At 37.2% G+C, this 20,780-nt stretch overlaps 1 protein-coding gene and 1 long non-coding RNA gene across 5 annotated transcripts in view; one reads left to right on the top strand and one right to left on the bottom strand.

Annotated features, from left to right (window-relative positions):
- LOC105398562 (ras GTPase-activating protein raskol) overlaps window positions 1-20,780 on the top strand; it is a 93,616-nt gene that overhangs the window by 21,709 nt on the left and 51,127 nt on the right. The window contains exons 1-2 of one of the 4 annotated variants that reach the window (XM_048625899.1): window positions 8,801-9,042; window positions 16,627-16,827. In XM_048625899.1, coding sequence (XP_048481856.1) covers window positions 16,650-16,827 — 178 coding nt within the window. In that variant the 5' untranslated portion in view covers window positions 8,801-9,042; window positions 16,627-16,649. Of the gene's footprint in view, window positions 1-4,603; window positions 4,794-8,800; window positions 9,125-16,557; window positions 16,828-20,780 lie in introns of those variants that run through there. The other 3 variants (XM_048625897.1, XM_048625900.1, XM_048625898.1) reach the window with 3 other exon arrangements.
- LOC125489609 lies at window positions 3,044-4,395 on the bottom strand. Its single transcript, XR_007267087.1, has 2 exons — window positions 4,251-4,395; window positions 3,044-3,097 (listed from the first exon to the last, which is right to left on the bottom strand). It is a non-coding gene; the product is annotated as an uncharacterized LOC125489609 (long non-coding RNA).

Raw genomic sequence — 20,780 nt, 5'->3', positions numbered from 1 at the left:
TCCAACATGCAGTTAGGACTGATGTGGAGCTTACTGCAACGTGGAAATTTCACTGAAACTATCAATGTAATAATGATACATAGCACAATATGCATGTTTTTAACGGTTTTATTATTTTCTAAATAAATAAGTAAAATATAAGGTTTCTATATGTGAAAACCTTTAACTGGCATGTTTGTTACTATTAATCTAACTAATTTGACGACCGAATGGCGTAGTGGTTAGTGACCCTGACTACTGAGCCGAAGGTCCCGGGTTCGATTCCCGGCTGGGGCAGATATTTGTTTAAAGACAGATATTTGTACTCGGGTCTTGGGTGTTGATATTTATATTTATATTTAGTATCTATCTATCTATGTATTTGTGTAGATATATCAGCTGTCCGACACCCATAACACAGGTTCTGCCTAGCTTGGGGTCGGATGGCCGTGTGTGAGATGTCCCCACATATTTATTTATTATTTATTATTAATAAATAAATATCAATAAAATATAAAAACCTATTTTTGAAATTTGGTTAAATAGTAGGTTAAGTGTATAATAAATAAATAAATAAATAAATTAAATTACAATTTAATCAAATTAAATTGTAGAGAACTCCTTAGAATGGATTTAATAAACTCCACGGAAGGGAGTAAAACTGGGATCGGTAGTTTGTATGAAAAGGCATAAAATTTATTAATAATGTGTAATTGTATAATCTTAAGAAATAATCCTTAAAACGATGATATTCTGCAACCTTCCTTCATGCTGGCGAAACATTCATTCACGATGTCGCTTCAGCCAGGCTAATAAGGCTTTTAATAGTATTGGCGTAAGGTATACTTGTTGAATGTGAGCAATTGATAGATTCCTCTAACGGTGATAGCTCGTCACAGCCTGCACGTGTGCATTATGCAACACAGTGGTGAGTCCTGTCTGTCTGTTGCATCTTGCATGAAATGTTCTATGTGTTTTACGTGTTTTTATAAAGACCTAAGTATTCTCAAAATTTAGTTAATAAAAAGAATACTAATTCAAAGAAACATTGTTGGTCACGTGTCCTTTTTTGCTATCGGAAGTTTATTTTTGGGTATTTCAAAAGTCAGACGTGTAGAGGTTCTTCAGTTGTATAGGTACTTAACACTTTTGCAAAAACCTGTACCTATATAAATGTCGCAGGCATCTGGTTTAATCTCCTGTTTGATTGAACCGCTAGCCCGTTCATTGGATGACGCTACTCAGTTGAATGACTAAAGAACAACTCGTCAAGTGGTTGACTGTAACGTCCAACGTCTTTACTGAACGTTATTCAGCGAAGTCGTTGAATGGGATATAGTATAGCAACTTTGTAATATCTGGTTAGGATGCACATGACCAGACAAGAGTCAACAAAAAGACTATGTACAAAGCTCTCATCTCACAAATTAACTAAACAATAACAATAAACGTACCTTGATATTGTTGTTCATAATTATGCAGTTTCAGCACATTTTTTCTTTGAAACTATCCGCCGGCGGTGTAATAATAGGTAAATCCATGTTGTCACACTATTTTAACATAAATAACGCACTTTAAAGTTAATTTATTTGCAAGAAATAACAATACAAGTGCTTTTTGTGTCAGCTGTTCGCTGTTAGACGCCATATTTGTTTTATTCACCACCTGACTGATTTTAAGTCCGCTAACTAGTTGGATGTTTTGTGACGCTTGTACAATCAACGTTCGGCCTAGTCATACAACTGAATAGCGTCATCCAATGAACGGGCTAGCGGTTCAATCAAGCAGGAGATTAAACCAGATGCCTGCGACATATATATCACAAGTGGTCTGCATATAGGAGATACGTGGGTACTCTGGGTACTAACAATCATACTGATAAAAATTTAATTCCTTCTTATTTTACTGCCGTACTTTATTTATGTTTTGTTCAACTCTACATCGTTATCTAGGTTCTACGCATAGTTATAGCTTAAAAAGCTCTTCTTATTCAGACCCACCATGTAGGTACATTGTTCTTTTATTTCCACCATTATGAATATGGATGCAAGATGATGATAGCTGGATATGGGTTTGTTTAATAATGTGTGTCAGCGGACTCATCATCATCAGTCACCGATTCAGCACAACTCTTTTATTTGAGCCAAATACAGAGAGCTTTATATATTATGTATCTCCCTGAGTATACACACTATTATGGATAAAATACCAAGATCAATGTTCTTAGATTTGTATTTCTTACTGCGAAAGAAAATGATTAAGCTCTATAGTGTGGTATTTACTGTATTCGTACCTATTACTATTAGTCATCCAAACATTTTTTATGCGTTGTCTCAATCGTGTGCGGACTACTTTCTGATCTCTAAACGCAAAGGTCTTTACCCTCTCTAAAGCTAACGTTGCTAATAATAAATTGATGAAGATTAAATACACATGACAAGTCTGAGTAATCTAACTGAAAACGCACATGTGGGTTATGATTTATTAAAAGACGGGACTTGATCTTGATATCATTGCCATCTGAGTGAAGTGGAATATACCTAGCATTTTTATGATTTGGAGCATTATTTTAAACTGAAAAGAGTTTTAGGGCCTGTTTCACAATGTGTGGATAATGGCTAACTGTTGGATGAATGACTTGCTGTCACTCTCTGTAATTATGTTTTAGACCGTGACAGCATGTATTTTATCCTACCGGTAGCCATTATCCAGAAATTGTGAAGCAGTCCCTTACTCTACATTTTTTAATGCGTGTGAGAGTCATGGCGTTATGGTATAAACCCTGGTGTATGAGTTTTCGGTACGTGATGTTTCGAGCTTAAGAAATTATATTTAAACAAACCCGGTTCCTATACTTGAAAGTATAGGAACCGGGTTCCTATATTATTGTATTGAAATCCAAAACAAAACATACCAGCATGCTTTTGTATAATATGCTCGCCCTGTATATCAGGAACCACAGCACCATGCCTCACAGTTACATCGGGAACAAAGGGCTCACGTGACACAGGGCGACCTATTAAAGCCCTTTTCTAATTGAAACGGTTCCTCTGACCTATTTTTATCTTCTCTATTAGGTGCAGTGTCCTCTTGCTCGGATCATGTTTCTGCCGTCGCCCTTAAAGCAAAGCAAAGATTTGGGTCACATTTGATGTTTATGGTTCACGTCGTCGATTCTTTTAACATCCGTGTTTATGCTTCATAGTCCAGCAGCTTTGATGCACTTGTGCAAACTACTGCGAGTAGTTTTAAATAGCGTTTGTAAGTGCCTATACATTACGAGTTTACAGCAATAAATTTTCATGGACTATTCGAACGTCTACACCGTTTTGGTCGGCTTTAGCAAATATATCCTATTATAGTAGTGTTTCAGTTGTACGATTAACAAAACCTGTACATATACCCATTTTCAATCAAAAGGAATTACACTATTATAAACAGTAGAACAGAAATATGTGTAAACACTAAATGACCTTAACGTAATGAAGAATAACATGTCATAATGGGAAAAGGTAGTTCACACGAGGACGTAAATAGATAGGAGGTATCGAGTGGCCGCGTCATGCTCCAACTATATCCACCAGCGCAACCAATACTTAAGGTGATATCTGTGAATATCTAGTATGTTGTTATATACTATAACAGCATATATGTACCTAATTAAGGCTTGAGCAATTGAAATACCATCATTCATGGCTATAGAATCTAAAAACTATCTTTTTATATATCGCCATGAGCGCAACAAAACCTTTATACTTACTTAGGTACTATAGAGCTAAGCGTTCAAAGAATGTTGAATGATGACATAAAGTAAGATAATTTAAAGATCAATTAAGTAGGTACAAATAAAGAGCAACTATGAGTACCAATTCGGTAGTTTAATCATAATATTATGTTGGTTGTCGTGCAAATATGCAAATACATACATATTATTAAATGAATACCTTGTGCTAGTGGATTAGTGGTATCGTATCAGACCTCGGGCGACTGCCGCGTACTGCCGTTCCCACGGCTACCGGCGATATATTTCAATCACTTCTAGATATTACTCCTATTATTTATAGCGCGTTGAAAGCTCCACAACCACAACCATATCCAAGGTTAAGACAGGATTATATTGTTAGATGGACTGGTTTTTGCTATTTTAATAATATTTATTTATATGCGGTTATAATAATAAAAAAACTTGTATCTTAGTAGAAATGTTTTTTTTAAGTTAATGAATTTTTAACGAACAAATCCTCGCCATAACATAAATAAGAAGTACTTACATAGGTATACTTTACATTTCAAACATCGAATCGCATTAGGTTGGTACTTTATTGCACCCTTTTAAAGCTTGCATATCCACTAAACACACGTGTGTCCAGATTATGTTAAAACAACAGTAGGCAGCTGCTGCTATAAATGCGGGTCGTTTATCGGAGTAGCGTGTAATGTGAGTCAATTAAATGATTAAAACCGATTGTTTTTGTTACGTCACATCGTGTGAGTCAATGCACTGTAAATGTCTCATATCGTTAGATAATGCTTTCTCATATAGTTTGTTTATTTCGTGCCTGACATGATATTCAAATATAGGTGATAAATAAATTCTAAATACTTACTTATTCTGTCTCCACAGGTTTCCAACAACAATGGAGACTACAGCTCCCGAAGCTTGCCTCGCGTGCGCCTGGACGCCGGTAGTCCGTGTAATGCTAATGCGGGCGTGCGACTGCGGTGTTGGGCCGCACCCCCTTCCATCACTGAGGAAGAAGCTGAAGATGAAATTGACGACGATGCAGCATCACTACGGGCACTACCAACTCAAGGTAAATATAAAAAGAATAGAAAGTATCTAAAGTGTCGCCATCTATTGGTGAGTAGCTAAAGCTATGAAGTCAGCGCCATCTATGTTTTTATTAACATACTAAAATAAAAGCGACATCTAGTTTTAAAAAAAAGCTTTTGTATTTTACTGTTAGATGGCTGCACTAGAGAGCATTTTAGTTCTGAGACCACAGATATGCTACTCACTAATAGATGGCGCTGCATGTTAAATTATGAGATCGCTTGAGGCATTACAGTAGAAATTCTACTTCGATGGCTAGAGGATAATAATTTTACTGTTTATACATTTATAACGACTTTAATTTTTAAGATAAGTATACTTTTTTATAAATGAGGCACATACTAGCAGTGATATTAGAATCATAAGAACAAACCGAATTTAATGCTTACCAAATGTAGCAAATACCTACCTACCAGTTTTTATAATCTTCCGGAGAGAGTTTTTTTTTTGTCAGAGCAAAGGGCTTGCATCATTGACGATGACGGGACGGGGCAGCGCCCGCGCAGTCACCTGGCACCAATCGATTAGCCATGTTCCCGAGTTCCTAGTCTAACTGCATACTTGGAGAACATTTTATTGCTGACATCAAGGAATCTTGAGTTTTTTCTACAAATATTTCGTGTCCGCATTGTAACGTTTTATGAGTGCCTTTACTTCATTTTCATTTTTGGTAAGTACGAGTACTTACTACTCTTGTAAACTTAGTACCTAAAGATAAAGATAAAATACTCTTTATTGCACACAAACAGAAACAATTTCACAAACATAGAAAAGAAAATAAATAGTACAATCGGCGGCCTTATTACTAAAAGTAATCTCTTCCAGACAACCACATTGAAAGGAAATATAAAGTATAAAGAAAGGGGTAACGTGTGACAAGACAAGAGATAATACAAAATAATTACTATAAAAAATGTGTAAATACCTACATACAATAATACTTAAATATATTATGAACACATATAAATACTTTAAACCTACATAGCTATTAATAATTATATACCTAAGTACAATATAAACGCAAATAATTATTGTGGATCTCTTGAGCTTCTGCTAATATAAAATTAATTGAAAATTCAACTCATTTGGTCTGTAGGGACATTGGCCGTGGCCCCTGGTCCCGGAGTCCGTGTCGCAACGCGCTTAACAAAACGAGCACAATAATAATTGACTCTAATTATTAGGGCTCGTCCCGTTTAATTGAGATGGTTCGAACTGTGACACTCACAATGCCACTAAGGTGGAAGGTTTAAGTGACTCCTCTGTGGGCAAAAATTATAATGCATAGGTGATTTATATGTTTTCTAAATCGCGGATATAATAATATTGAAATTAGGACAGCTTTTTCAGGCAGACCGTCTGCCTGGAAAAGCTCTATTATTGATCATAAAAGATCTCTAGGTATGATCATAAAAGTTTACATGGTGTCAAAATTTACTGAGCCAGGTAAAATGAAAGATCTGTCACTTAACCAAGACGACAAAACTTAAGAAAATAAGGAGACGAGTGACATCCCCAAAATAGCAACGCGTCTGAAATCCTATTTGACTGCAGCGAAGTTCAAAATTAGAAGCTCTTTTTGTAGTTTTCCTTGTCCTATGTCCGTGTCATCATAATTAGTAAAGAGCGACGTGAAGAGTTGGAGTTTTAGGTTTACTAGTTTAAGTATATTGTTGACTCAGTAGACAATGTTATTTGTATCCGGGAATTCCCTTAAACGTGAATTATGGAGTAACAAAATGTATACACACTTCTATAGATCGGTGTAAGATTCTGTTCTATTCACAGTGGGGGTGTAGGTACCACCTGGCTCTCTCGGATGGAACCTTTGTGCATATCCCCAAGGTCTAAACTGCCTTCCTAAGCTTGGACCATTTCCCACCACGCTGGTCCACTGCGGGTTGGTGGGTTCACATTTTACTTACTTGTCTAAGGTTCACATATGTGCTAAGGTTTCCTCACGATGTTTTCCTTCATCGTAAGAGCGATGATATACATTGTATTTAAATTCAAAGAAGTCATTGGTACATGTCAGCGCCGGGATTCGAACCCGCATCTTTGGCATGAGAAGCGGGCGGCTTACCCGACTGAGCTACCACCGCTCTATCAGTATACTATTTTGTACGGTCGGTACATACATACAAAATGAATATAATTAAATAATTTTGATTTTGTTTCCTTCACTTCGTATGGAACTTATCAACAAATTCATGATTGATAAGGTGATTCATGATGAAGCATAAGGGACAGTGAGTCACCGACTCGCACCATAGACTGTAGCTGCTGCTGTTCCTGTCCACACAACTCGCACGACATCGGAATAATAAGCAGCAGAAAACGTGACATATATTCAACTATTCTAGAGACTCTCGGCATATGAATTCCTTGCTTACTGACAAATCTTTAGGATACATTTTATTCTCTTAATTGCCATGCTATTTGAACTGCATCATAAACTCTATTCCATAAAATTTATGGTGAATTTTCCGAAAACAATTGATTGTAACCGACATATCGTATACTTATGTATATCACAGACACGCTAGAGTTTGGTATAAAAGTGTATAACTACTTATGAAGCTGTCTATAATATTTTATTTATTTAATTCTTTATTGCACAAATATTATAAAATTAAAGTAAAAAGGGTGGACTTAATGCTAAAACCATTTTCTGCCAGTGCTCAGTAGACAGTTCATGTCTCGTGGAGCTGCAGCCGCGTATCGGTCGCAGACCGTCTGACTCAATGCGGCATCGGTTCTTTCCGTACAGAACCCGAATAAATTTCAATTTTTTACATATATGTGTGTATGGGCATAAATTGAAGGTTACCTACTTTTTTCAGGGAATTCCGGGATAAAAATTAAATTAACTAGCCTTCGTGTTTTATTTTATTTGATGTGTAAATTTTCATGGAAATCTGTTCAGTTTTAGCGCGAAAAAGTAACACTACTAATCTAATTACCTAATCCTAATTTAAACACTTACCCTGAAATTCATAGATCGTATTGTTTTACAACAAGGTTAAAATTTACTTTGAAACACACGAGCATCAGTCAAAAAGTTGACATTCGTATAACACAACGTCAACCTTTTGTAAAGTGTCAAAAAGCTCTATGAATTTGGGGGTTACACTCATGATAAAACGTTGCCATGACAGTATAGGCCTGGCGCGTATGTTTAGCGGTATGAAGTCTTACGGCAAAATCAGGAACTAACTTAGCTTATCATACTACCCGACATTTAGTTGTGAGTGTGAGTGATACTACCCGAGTACAGCCCCGCTATCGAACTTCAGTGGTGGCGCGAATTCTATAACTCTATTTGCTACGCCACTCACTTTTTGCTACGCATCAGTGCAACCCCCACACTCAGTAATACAAACTGAACCAGAGGGATTGTAGTAGAGACTTCTAAATATCCCGCCGCCGCCGCCGCCGGAGGATCGCAAGGGATGTGCCCTGGCTGGCGGATGGCGGCTAGTTCCACTGATATTCGTTGTCACTGTCACTGCTCTCTCCAAGTTTCCACTAATGCATGGTAGGGTTGTCGCATATTTATTTTTTATACTTTCTTTACATATTGCGGTGTTTCGCAAAAAAATATCTTGGTAGGTACTTCTCATTTTCTTATAGCGCCTAATTGTTACTTGATTGTTTGTAGAGTTTGTACAGGGTAACCTTAATAATAAAATAAATGCTTATATAGGTAGTTAAAGATTGTATGACTTCATTCAAGCATGTATAATTTCCAAAACTTTACTAAGTACTTGTATATTAATAAAATTCTAGATTTCTTACATACATTGTTGTGATAAGAAATTGGAGGTAAGTAAGCGGAAAATTACATTTGAATGCTCAATCCGCGTCTCGCCCCTACTTTTCTGAGTCAATGGTTGCCGCCGCGCTGCAGTCCGCGGCCAGTGCGCCGCGCCGCCTCCGACTCGCCACACATTCAAACGATCCATTTTAAAATTTTGAATTATGTGCGCGTCCTTTTGTTTTCCTTTTTCAAACCGGACTCTTTCTTTACAAACTTTTTTTCTTTTTCAGTATCGAAACTGACGTGTTCTTTTATTTTAAATTTTCTCCGATTCCCGCGTGCGAATCGATGTGCAAGTTTATCGTTTATGACGCTTTTCTATTTATAAACAAGTTAGATTTCCCGACATCCTTTGCTTTTATCACTGAAAGCGAAGCGGATGTTAACAGTGGAAAATAAATGTTGTGTTGTGAGTTGATAACATTGTGTTGAGTGCATACTGCATAATTCTTGGATTAACGAAAAGCTCGTGTTAAAGTTTTCTTTAAAAGGTATTTTAAAAAGATAATGCTACTTTTTTTTTTTAAATAAGACACCTTAAGTCCATATATGACCCAGTCACACATCTTACAAAAATGCATTAACCTCCAAAAATCATAATAATACGTAGATGATGTCAAGATTTAATATGAACCTTACACTCGGACTAAGGCCCAGTTCAGATGACAAGCGCTTAACGCGCGTTTTGATGTCGCGCGTTTACAACTACATACATTTTATTCAGACTGTACACATGCTAACGCGCCTCGCGTGGAATAAAATGTATGTAGTTGTAAACGCGCGTTATCAAAACGCGCGTTGAGCGCTTGTCATGTGAACTGGGCCTACAATAGTTAATTTTAAAAACAGATTACTCACTGATGTTTTCAGTAATACCTTGATGTAGGTAGGTGTATTCATAGTTTGTGGCGATCGATATCAATTAAACCCTAGAAATGTCAAGAATGCACGCCACCGAAATTTTATTTTTGGCCTTAATGAGTAACGAGACGACTAATGAGAGTAATAAGAAAGAGATTAAATAATAATCAACCATCTAAATAGTGTTGGCTTGGGGAAATTAATTCCATTAATAATAATAATAATAATAATAAATCATTTATTTCAGACCAAAATACATACATTAATGAAAGGATTTGAATAATCTATTTATCAATAATAGTTTATGTATAAATTATCCATATCCATATTCTTGACCTTCAATCTTGGTATTTGCTATTCATCTAATACCTACATCATCATTAATAAGTATTAAACACGTACGTAGGAGTCTGTCAAACAACAGGTATCTAAGGCTAAGTTGTCATTGTTATTCAACATAATTATTTAATATAATATAATATAATCTAAAGGACATTATCTCTATAAATTTATTTACATCTTTTTATTTTGATCACTTCCAGTATTAGGGAATTTGATTAACAGGCAGAGTGTGAGTGACAAGAAATGAACTCTTTAACTAATCTATATTCTACTTGTTGGCCTACCTAAGATTGTGGAGTGATTTACAGATGTCCACTCGGGCTCATTATGAATATGCAGTAATTTAATACGAAGCCTTGTCAGTACTATTATATTATAACTGCAGCCTTGCCAGCTGAGTGTCATTAGAACTTGTAGCTCACATATCTGTGATGAGGAGGTTATAACGGGTTCATTATATTTATCATTCATTTACCTAGTTCTAGCAGGTCGAATGAGCTTAATGATCGGCTCAGTAAGTAGGTACATGTGCACATAAGTAAAGAAAGTGTCACATATCTTTAGTCTACATTGATGATGCTCATTTTCATGACTCGATTGAGTTAGAAAACTGATCGGATTTTGGATATCTCAGCAGGTTTATTTTAAACTAGCTGTTCCCGCGAGCTTCGCTTCGCCTTAAAAAGTTTTCCCGTGGGAATTCCGGGATAAAAAGTAGCCTATGTTCTTTCTCAGGGTCTAGACCATATGTATACCAAATTTCATTTAAATCGTTCATTTTAATCAAATAAAGTAGTTTTGGCGTGAAAGAGTAACAGACAGACAGATAGACACAGTTACTTTTGCATTTATAATATTAGTTAGGATTTTCGAGCTTTTGTTGCGGAAACTTGACGCGTGCGCTTGACTCCATTCCAAAATAATGAAGTAATACGCACGAAACGCAGGTAACGACACGAGGCACGAAGCAGGTATTCGTTTTATAATTCCCCATATTTCTGTAGAGCACACCGAAGATTTTATTCTCAATTCACAGTTTTACGTAATGAAACGAAGTTTTTAATGAGATGCATAAAATTCGTGCATAAAACGATCAGTGTGCAAAATCAGATTTTCGTTCGCTCTAGTTTGGCTCTCCGCTAGCGCCTACGCAGTAACACTGATCTGAGGAAGTGACGCAATGTTCGTCGATTATTCTGATTGACATGTTCATATTGACGTCGAGATGAACATAAATTTCTATTGGAAGCATCTGAGGCAATTGTAGCGGTGGACACGCGAGGCCGGGGGAAACCGAGCACGTCCACTCACACTCCACGATCAGATTATCTCAGCGGCACAAAAAATATAACGATGCTGTGCTGACAAGATTTCGATAAACAGCTCTTACTTACTATTGAAATTCTTCGTTACATGCAATTAGGCGCAGTAGAAATGTAATTTAAGGTGTGCCTAACTTATAATTTTTTCGTAGACAGTCTACCAAAAAGTACGTAACTTGTTAAAACTTTCTGAATTTGCATTTATATGGGAAGCACCAGAGAAAGTCACTATCTCAGTTTTAATAGAATTGTCCAATGTTCGTTTAAAAAGATAACATTGTGTATCGGAGCACACTTAGCGCAGTCATTGTTTGTTTAAAGTAAATATGCACCATAGAATAACTAAGTACTAGTTATTCTATGATATGCACTGAGGATGTTTGGAGTCGTGGTAACAATCATACTGTACTTGTAATTTTAATTATACTGTAATAACAATTATACCTAACTCTGTTGGCATTCTTGTCAACATCGTTAATTGATAATTCCGCGGTTTCCTCAATTAAACTTATATCCGTTGGTGGCACCATAAATAAATATGGCCATTATTATCCTGAAACTTTTGCTTAGCATATCCTTGTACTATAACATGGTTATTAATGTTATTTTATAATCCAATCCTACCTTCTTATTATAAACGTAAAAGTTTTATAAGTAGGTATGGACGGATGCATGTTTGTTATTTTTTCACAGAAGTTTTATGAAATTTGTCATGTAGAAAGGTAGATTTAAACCTATGCTACTTTTTATATGGATGGCCACAGATACGTGCCTTTTCTGGTGAAGTAAAGCTAAAAAAAAACCAAACATTTATTCATTAACTTCAACCATGATATTTTATGCAACTGAGAAAAATATAACTTAATTGCGTAACTATGTTAATATAATGAAGTGGACAGTGGTTTGTCAGAGCGGCCACCTTCCACCAGGTAAACTGGCATTTCACAGAGAAAGTTGATCCGAGCGACTATGTGCATAACACGCGCGGATGTTATGGAAATAGCCTAGGGTCCTCCGGTGTTGCACAACACGGTAATCACACGGTAAATAATCAACATTACAGAATCAATACCTCATCTAAAATGTGCCCAAATTCATGAACACATTTACGAGTACAAGTACGCACTTTTAAAGCCAACTGCAGCATGGAAGTTGACTTTAAACGGCCTCTGAAAGGGGTGCTACCCCAACCCTCCCGTTGCGCTTGTTAATAAGTGCCCTCCCGTGTAATGCATTAGGCATTATAGGTATTACACGCTCAGGGCGACCTAGGCTTTACCCCATTCTTCCGTCAGCAAATATTGTGTGGGGGATGTGTGGGGAATCCGCCAAAGTGCATCGATCTCTAAAGTTACACCATCTGTGTACATGACATGAGTTCAGAATATTCAACATTTACGTAGCTACATTATATTGAGATTGAGGAATGCCGGTATGCCAGTCGGCTGACTTCATCATGAGTGGCATTACAGTTATGTGTGCTATGTGATAGTATTTTAATAATTATACATGTAAGATTACTGCAGTTACCATGACGGTGCTATTCGCAGCACGCTAAGCTTCGCGTCGCCAGTTAGAAGATTATCCATGCCAAGGTTAAGAGTAGCCCTCAATGCTATTACCATATAAGATGTTGTTATATAACAACTATCCCACTGTTTACAGAATACAATACATGCTACCTTTTTGGTATAGTTAACCTTTTGAAAGGACGTTATTTGATCAAGTGCTAGTTTGTAAGGCCTGCTGGAGTTTATTTGATGTCTCGGAGGCGCCGCACATATGGTAGATAGAGAACCTCGGTACAATGAACGCCTTGTATGGCGGATCGCTTCGGGGCATGTGGTAGACACTGCTGTATAGTTCTGTTACTAAAGTGCTAGATCAGATGGAACGTAACTTACCAGACTGAAATATTTGTTACATTATTAACTAAATTACACCGATTACCGATAGGTTTCAATATTACCTAATAATGTCGCAGTTCTCTGATTTATAGTGAAGACGCGGTCCTAGGACTGTATGATAGAAAATATCAATGTATAATAGTATCGAATATTGCAGTATCTATGCAGGAGGTTGAGCTGTCAGTTTCGTTTTCAGGTCCATTCTGTACCTTACCTGAAATATAACCAAAATATGAATTACATAAATGAAACAGGAAGGTGACCAGAAGGTGACTAACGATAACGTTGTAACCTTATTTTTCGTAAACTCAAGCAAATGTGGTTTTTAATGTGTGCGTCAGTAAACAATGAGTGCGGAGCTGGCAGCCAGCCACGGGGCAGGTCCGGGGGGGCTACTCTTGCTTCAAGAAATAGGGAGATCCGGACATCTGTCATTCAATGAGATAGTGTCGGTTGTGATAATGTGGGTTAGCGCAGCAGCTCTCCGAAACTTAATATTTCGTCTAGCGAGAGTAGGCAGCCCCAGGCCAGCTGGTCCACGCACGCACTATATAACAGAGAACACCTCAGCTAAGCCACTGGTTATTATTCGGTGGCTGAGCTCATCACATAAACCTGAAAACGTTTCGCTTGTACTGCTGTTTCTCATTATAATCGTTAAATGTAATGTAACTTCTAACTTTATTCTTGGATTTATGTACCGCTTAAATCGTACTGATATCTAAAAAAAAGATTTGTGGCTTTTGGAAATATTTTATTCGTCCCATTTTATTGTTTTTCGAATTATCATACACCTATTTTACTATAATTATATGATAAACCACGATAGACCGAGTGATGAAAGATCACACTTACTAAAGTTATCATTATGATGGATGAGAAAAGTACCTAATATCATATTTCGGCCAAAAGAGAATCTCTCAATAGCGCTCCTCAACCCAACCACGTTAGTGACGTTAGTATGTAATGATGATCTTTGATGCGAGCGAATGTATCTAATAACTGCCAGATGGTTGATGATATTATTGATCAATCTTCATAGGTACATGTTTCAGGAAAGTAGTAAGTTGAGAAAGGGGAAATATTCTGTTTTAGTAAACTTTGATGACTCATTACACTCAATGCTCATAAGAAATATTGGTGGAGCTAAATGATTTTGCACCTAGTGGGTGCCTCTTCCACCAACGCTGGTGTGTGGAGGCGGGCAACTCCGCGCGGGCGAAAGAGGATGAGTAAGTAATGAACGAATCATAGGGAAACAAGCCCTACGGAGCTATTAGCTATGTATGTATGTATTGTATAGTAATGTAGGTATACATACATATAGAGTATAGGGCAATGGACAACTTATTCACTTTATACATTAGGCTAGGTGACGCATCCCATTCCCAACCATCAGGTTATCGAGCGCTTAAAAACCACACGATATTTTTAACTTCTTAACTCAGACAAAACTCACTGACTCGTTGAATAGCCAAAGTTTCTCCAAGTGACTGTGGTAAAACCACAAATACCTATAAAGTATAAAAACGTTTCGACTTACGTAATTCCATAACTACTTATAAATAAATTCGCCTTCATATTATTAGTGACTGATGAATTGACGATGTTGTTGGTATGAGTAGGGTAAGTACTGGTAGGTGGTGAGTAGGTAGGTGATGTACCGTTGACTCATCTTCACTGTAACTCTATTGTATGCAAACGTGTTCGCCCAGTATAACACACAAGCAGTCTGATGGAGAAAAGATAGCACCCTGATTTTAAAATGTAGGTAAACTATACAATAGTTGAAAATAAATTAGATTGCGGTAGCGCGAACCAGCATTTATTCTGCTTTTACAGTTTTTCCAAGAGATCTTTAATCAAGATAGACAGATCTTCCTGATTTAAATTAGAGAAACGTCAGTGGCGCCACTATTAAACATGTAACTTTTTTGTCAGGGTATATTTGCATTAGGATACAAGTTTGGCTCGTCTGATCGCATATGGCGAAGGTTTCCTATAGATTCCCATTAAAGGTCCCCGAACAATGACCGCCCACACAAAGCTTCGATATTATTTTTCTTAGTAACACTTGGCAGAGTGCACAGTGGACGCTGCCGGCTGTCTGTTAATTGCTAATCAGATTCAATAATGGAAAGTTAATTAATATCCTTCCATTATAATAATAAATAGCTACTTCTTTTACTTGCCTTGATAGTCCTGCTTCTGTTTTTTTAAGATTGAAAAAATTCGCACGAATAATGTCACCCGTCAAGGTGTTTTATTGTTTCAATAAGGAACTCGGTGTCGGCGCACTTAGATATGAAATACCCCCGAAATTACACAATTAGCGAGAAAATTACCCCCGAGGTTGTGTATATGCTAGTGCGCAATGCGTTCTCAGCATTGTCTCATAATAAACAATAATCTCATCTTTTCGACGAAAAATGCCTAACTTTATTGTCTATTTAAAGCTTGCGAATTTTGGATTGCCAACATTTTTACTTTTAATTATGATATCTCTCGGTGTAATTATTTGTTTTAATGTACGTTTGTTTCATTGTAGTTGTAGTGCAAGAAAGTGTTTACAATGGCTCGTAACGCTAAGAAACGTTTTGGTTTGTGATTTTCAGCGCTGAAAAAGAAACCATTAGCGCTGAATACAGTCTACATTTCCACTAACTCTTTCTAAATACTTTTTATTGTACTTAGTTGGCATTTTTCCAGTGACTACTAGTACAGAGTGGATTAACTGTCTAGCCGCAGTTCTTTTGTTATTTCATACCAAAATGAGAATATTGCTTTATTTCCTCCTCCTAATGTCTTATCAATACCTACGTAGGTACCTACTACATAATATGTATTTAGGTACGTATTTAGTGTTTGTTTAATGAAACACAATTTGCCTAGTATGCAATCCTCGGCTATGCTTATGGAACTCAATATGAGCCGCACTGGCCCCGTGCACGCGCCCAGCAGTGTGTTTGCGTAAGTGTCACGGACGGTTACTTGATCTGATTTCCCTCACTCCGCCGCGCTCCATATAAGTCATCGCATCAAGCACGCTCGGTGTCTTCCTGCCATTTATTGACACTATTTCTAAACACAATGTGCATCATTGAAGACACAAAGGACGCTAAAATGCTTGGATCATGTAACCAGTAGCCACTGAACATTTCTCCCACATTTGGCGCTGGTTCACTGGCGAGGTGTGTAGAGTAGAGACATGTGTGCACCGTACGATGTCAATTGAAATAAAGCGATCATAGTATATACAAATGTAAAGCTGCAATTGAGCCGGGCCCCTATTGTTATTGAGGCTAGTTACACGTTGTTGAGATACTGTACTGATTTATGTGCCAATTGTGACCATTGAGTTATTGACTCTATCTTCCCCCTTACAAGTTGACGTGCTGAGCCCCCGCTCTAGCCACGGTCAAACTACTATAATAATTATTTCACATTAGTGAAGGAATACTTCAACATTTTAAAGATGTGTGACTAATTAAATCATAACCGTGACTTTTGTCGTAATCTCACAATGTAGAGCTCATAACACAACTATGTATTTTATGTAAGCAGCAGTGACAAAATGTAAATAAATGAGTTTAAAACGAGAGAAAACAATCAAACCCAGTATGTGGAAGGCATTAGTGCATCGGAAACGGAAATACAGTGAAAATCAGGTGGCGTTCGACCGCGAATCGTACGCCGCCCTGGCGGCCATGCAAGGAGGCAATGCTGCGACGCTACCGCCCTCACTCGACGCTTTCCGTGCATGTAAGTAGTATTTATGTAGTATCGCTACTCAACAATAGATGGCGTTACGAGTTAATGCTAAAGTGTGAGGATGGCAGTAAAACCGGACTTCGTATATTATACAAAAAGTCAGTGTAAAATTATTTTCGTTAGTAATTTAACAAATTTAACAAATTACTAATTGTTTAATGCTATTTTAATCCATTTATTCGTATCACTTAAAATAAATTGATATAAGTTGGTTACTGACGATGCAACAATATTTTTATGTCAAAGCAAAAAAAAGCTTTCATCGAATTGGTATGTTTTGTTAGTTTATCTAGTAGCCGTTTCATATTTTTAAAATAAAATATACATAATTACTTACATGTTTTCAAATAAAAAACTGGGTAGTAATGTATGTAACTGTCATAATTTATATAAAGGGCGCTGTGGCCGTAATCGCTGTTTTTTACTCCGTGGATAAAACTGAGAAATCGTCTCTTCTATGTCTACTTTAATATCATTTGTTAATAAATCTTATAAAATGCCATGTTTGTATCTCCGTGAGAATTAAAATTGATTCGTGTTTACGACCTTCAAATGAGGTTAACAGCAATTCCGCATGCTTTTTGTTGAAATCAAGATCGTGACCCGATTATGAAGCCAAAACCTACCATACAATTTGACTGATTAGGTTCATAAGTACCTAAACAGTTCACATCATCACGACCCATCACGTCCCCACTGCTGGGGCACGGGTATCCTTCCAATGAAGGAAGGGTTTAGGCCTAGTCCACCACGCTGGCCAAGGGCGGGTTGGTGGACCCCAACACAAGCAAGCTTGTGCTGAGAGAGTTGTCGGGTAAGTGTTCAACCCGACTGTCAGATGTTTTCAAGCTTCCCGAATGCCTCTGACTAGGCTTAACGACTAAACAGTTAACAAAAATTAAAGCTCATTATATATACTCATTATACTAATTTAAAGAAATAACTACGATCGACTTAATTTAGTGTGACTAAAACTAAACTAAATGGTACATTGAGTACCTACTTATTGGATATTATTATGATATATTTAAATTATTATTTCTAACTATGACCTTCCATCTTAATGTAAGTACAATACCACTGGCGCTGCATGAACACTGAGCAGAGTGATTTATGCACACAACACACTCATATGTCTACGTACATTCTATTCTACAAATACAATAGCAATTGTTCTAAGCAAAAACCATGAAAAAACATTAGTTAGGCAAACAGCCAAAGTAAGGATCGCACACATTATGTCGGGTCGCAGCGCAAAATAGACCCTAATTTTCTAATTTATCTGTAATATATTATTACATAAATTGCCACATTACAAAAATACATATCAGCGACTTTTACCCTGCGGTTTATCGTAATTGTGCGATCCTTTACTCTTAATTTAGTAAATATTATCATAAACCTACGTATCCTAACTAATATTATAAATGAGAAAGTAACTGTGCCTGTCTGTCTGTTAGGTACTCTTTCACGCCAAAACTACTAAACGGATTTGAATGAAATTTGGTATACATACGGTCTAGACTGCAGCTATACTCAAACTGCGGCCCGCGGGCCGCATGTGGCCCGCCGGGCCTTTATCAGTGGCCCGCGTGCCATGAAAGATAATAGAGAATATACATTCTGCGTAAAAAGTATCGGGTATATAACCATAAAACAAAAAAATATTGTTATTCATCCAAATTTATTTTATCACCTTCAAAGTATGCTCCTTCAGAAACGATACACATAGGTACAGTGCATCTAAAAAGTCCTGACCATAAAGAGAGCGATTTCGCTAAGACTTTCTATTATTTTCAGTTATTTATTTACATTTACATACATTTTAAAAATAAAATACCGATTGATTATGGCTTTTTAACGGATTTTTCCTTTAATAAATAATATAATGGATCGATTAAATACGGTCTTAAACAATAAGTTATAATCCTCTTCCGTTTTCATTACTTTATAGTTGTACTGTACGCCATCACATATGGTATGGTAAATCACGTATGGTGCAGAGACGTGGACACTGACGGTAGGACTGGTCCACCGATTTAAAGTCGCTCAGCGTGCTATGGAGAGAGCTATGCTTGGGGTTTCTCTGATGGATCGTATCCGAAATGAGGTTATCCGTCAGAGGACTAAGGTTACCGACATAGCTGTCAAAATATGCAAGCTGAAGTGGCAGTGGGCTGGTCATATCTGCCGAAGAACCGATAACCGTTGGGGTAGACGAGTTCTCGAGTTGAGACCACGAACAGGCAAACGCAGCGTGAGACGCCCTCTTGCCCGCTGGACTGACGACCTTAGGCGGGTGGCGGGTAGTGGTTGGATGAGGAAGGCCGAGGACCGAGTGTTGTGGCGCTCCTTGGGAGAGGCCTATGTCCAGCAGTGGATGATTATTGGCTGATGATGACGCCATCAGAACATTTTTTAAACGCTGTTTCCAGAGTTTTGTTAAGTACTCGCGATTGTTAGTTAAAGTCATGTTGACTGTTTTCTTTGACTATCTGTTGCTATCTGTTGTGCACTCGGAATTCTTGCCAGAAAGTCAAACGGTAGGAAAATAATATTATTTGCGGGTTATGTAGAATTTAATACAGTAAATTCGACGAATATGTGTGTAAAAAAGTTCGAGAAAATATTTTACACCACGATTTTGCGCCTTTCGCACAAGGATCATCATTGTGAATGAATTTTTGAGCAAACACTCAACAAATACTATCGAGCATCCACTATATTAACCAGATATGGCTGCAGCTCACAGCTCTAGCTTCTTTTTTTTCCTAAACTGAAATTACCACGTCGAGGCACTGTTTTCAATAGATAGAAGACAAAAATAAAAAATCGCCGCGAGTACTAAACACAACTATGAAAACAGCGTTTAAAAAAAAGTGGTGATGATTGGATAATTCGTTGGCGTTATGTGTATCGTTTCTGAACTTTGAAGGTGATCAAATAAATTTTGACGAATAACAAACATTTTTTTGTTTTATGGATATAATCCCGATACTTTTTACAAAGAGTAGTATATGCATGTGTTTTTTATATTATTATTCGATAGTTTACACGGCTTTATAATAATAAAAATAAAAAAATTGCTTGCGGCCCGCGACTCCATGACTTAAACGTGTTTGTGGCCCTTATATAAAAAAGGTTGAGTACTTACCAATGGTCTAGAGTCTAGACCATGGGAAAGAACATGGGCTACTTTTTATCCCAGAATTTCCACGGGAAAACTTTTTAAGGCGAAGCGAAGCCCGCGGGAACAGCTATTATGTTATAAATGCTATATTATTGACTGACTAAAGTGCTAATAGCTAAACGTTTCTTTTAGACAAAACGCTTGCGTGTAACGAGTGTGTCCGTAGTCACGGTACAGGAGGGTTACTCTATACTGACAAAATACGTACGAACTGGAGCCGCCGGCGTCGTATTATCGACACGTTAAATACAACGAGACAGAATCGCAGCAGTGCTCCGAGGTTCACTTTTACCAAACGCTAAACGTATTTAAAATTGTATTTAAATCAAATTTTAAATGCATTTTGTACTAACTGACAGATTTTTGACAGTCTACTAAATACGTTTTGCGTTTGGTGAAATTCCACCTTAGTTTTTCATCAGTATAGATAGAGTAACCTTCAGGCGCCGGCTCCACGCAGACAATATGGCTCCCACGGCACAGTTTCCGCGAGTTTGCGCAAATCTTATAATTACAATTACTACTGCGCATTATGTTGCCCCCTGCACAATTACATTATCCTTCTACACTTTGGTAACAAAGCAACGACACATACTACCGTAACATCTTGATTTTATGATCACATCAGTTAGATATTATTTTCTTAGTTACTTTATTAGATATTACCATTGACATATATATTACTAGCGTAAGGACAGGGCCTCCCACTCAAAAAAATGGCACCCGCGCGTTGGCCCTAAAATCGTAATTTTAG

The sequence above is a fragment of the Plutella xylostella genome, chromosome 15, assembly GCF_932276165.1.
Source record: "Plutella xylostella chromosome 15, ilPluXylo3.1, whole genome shotgun sequence".
Classification (NCBI taxonomy): domain Eukaryota; kingdom Metazoa; phylum Arthropoda; class Insecta; order Lepidoptera; family Plutellidae; genus Plutella; species Plutella xylostella.
This window is presented reverse-complemented; position numbering and strand designations above follow the sequence as displayed.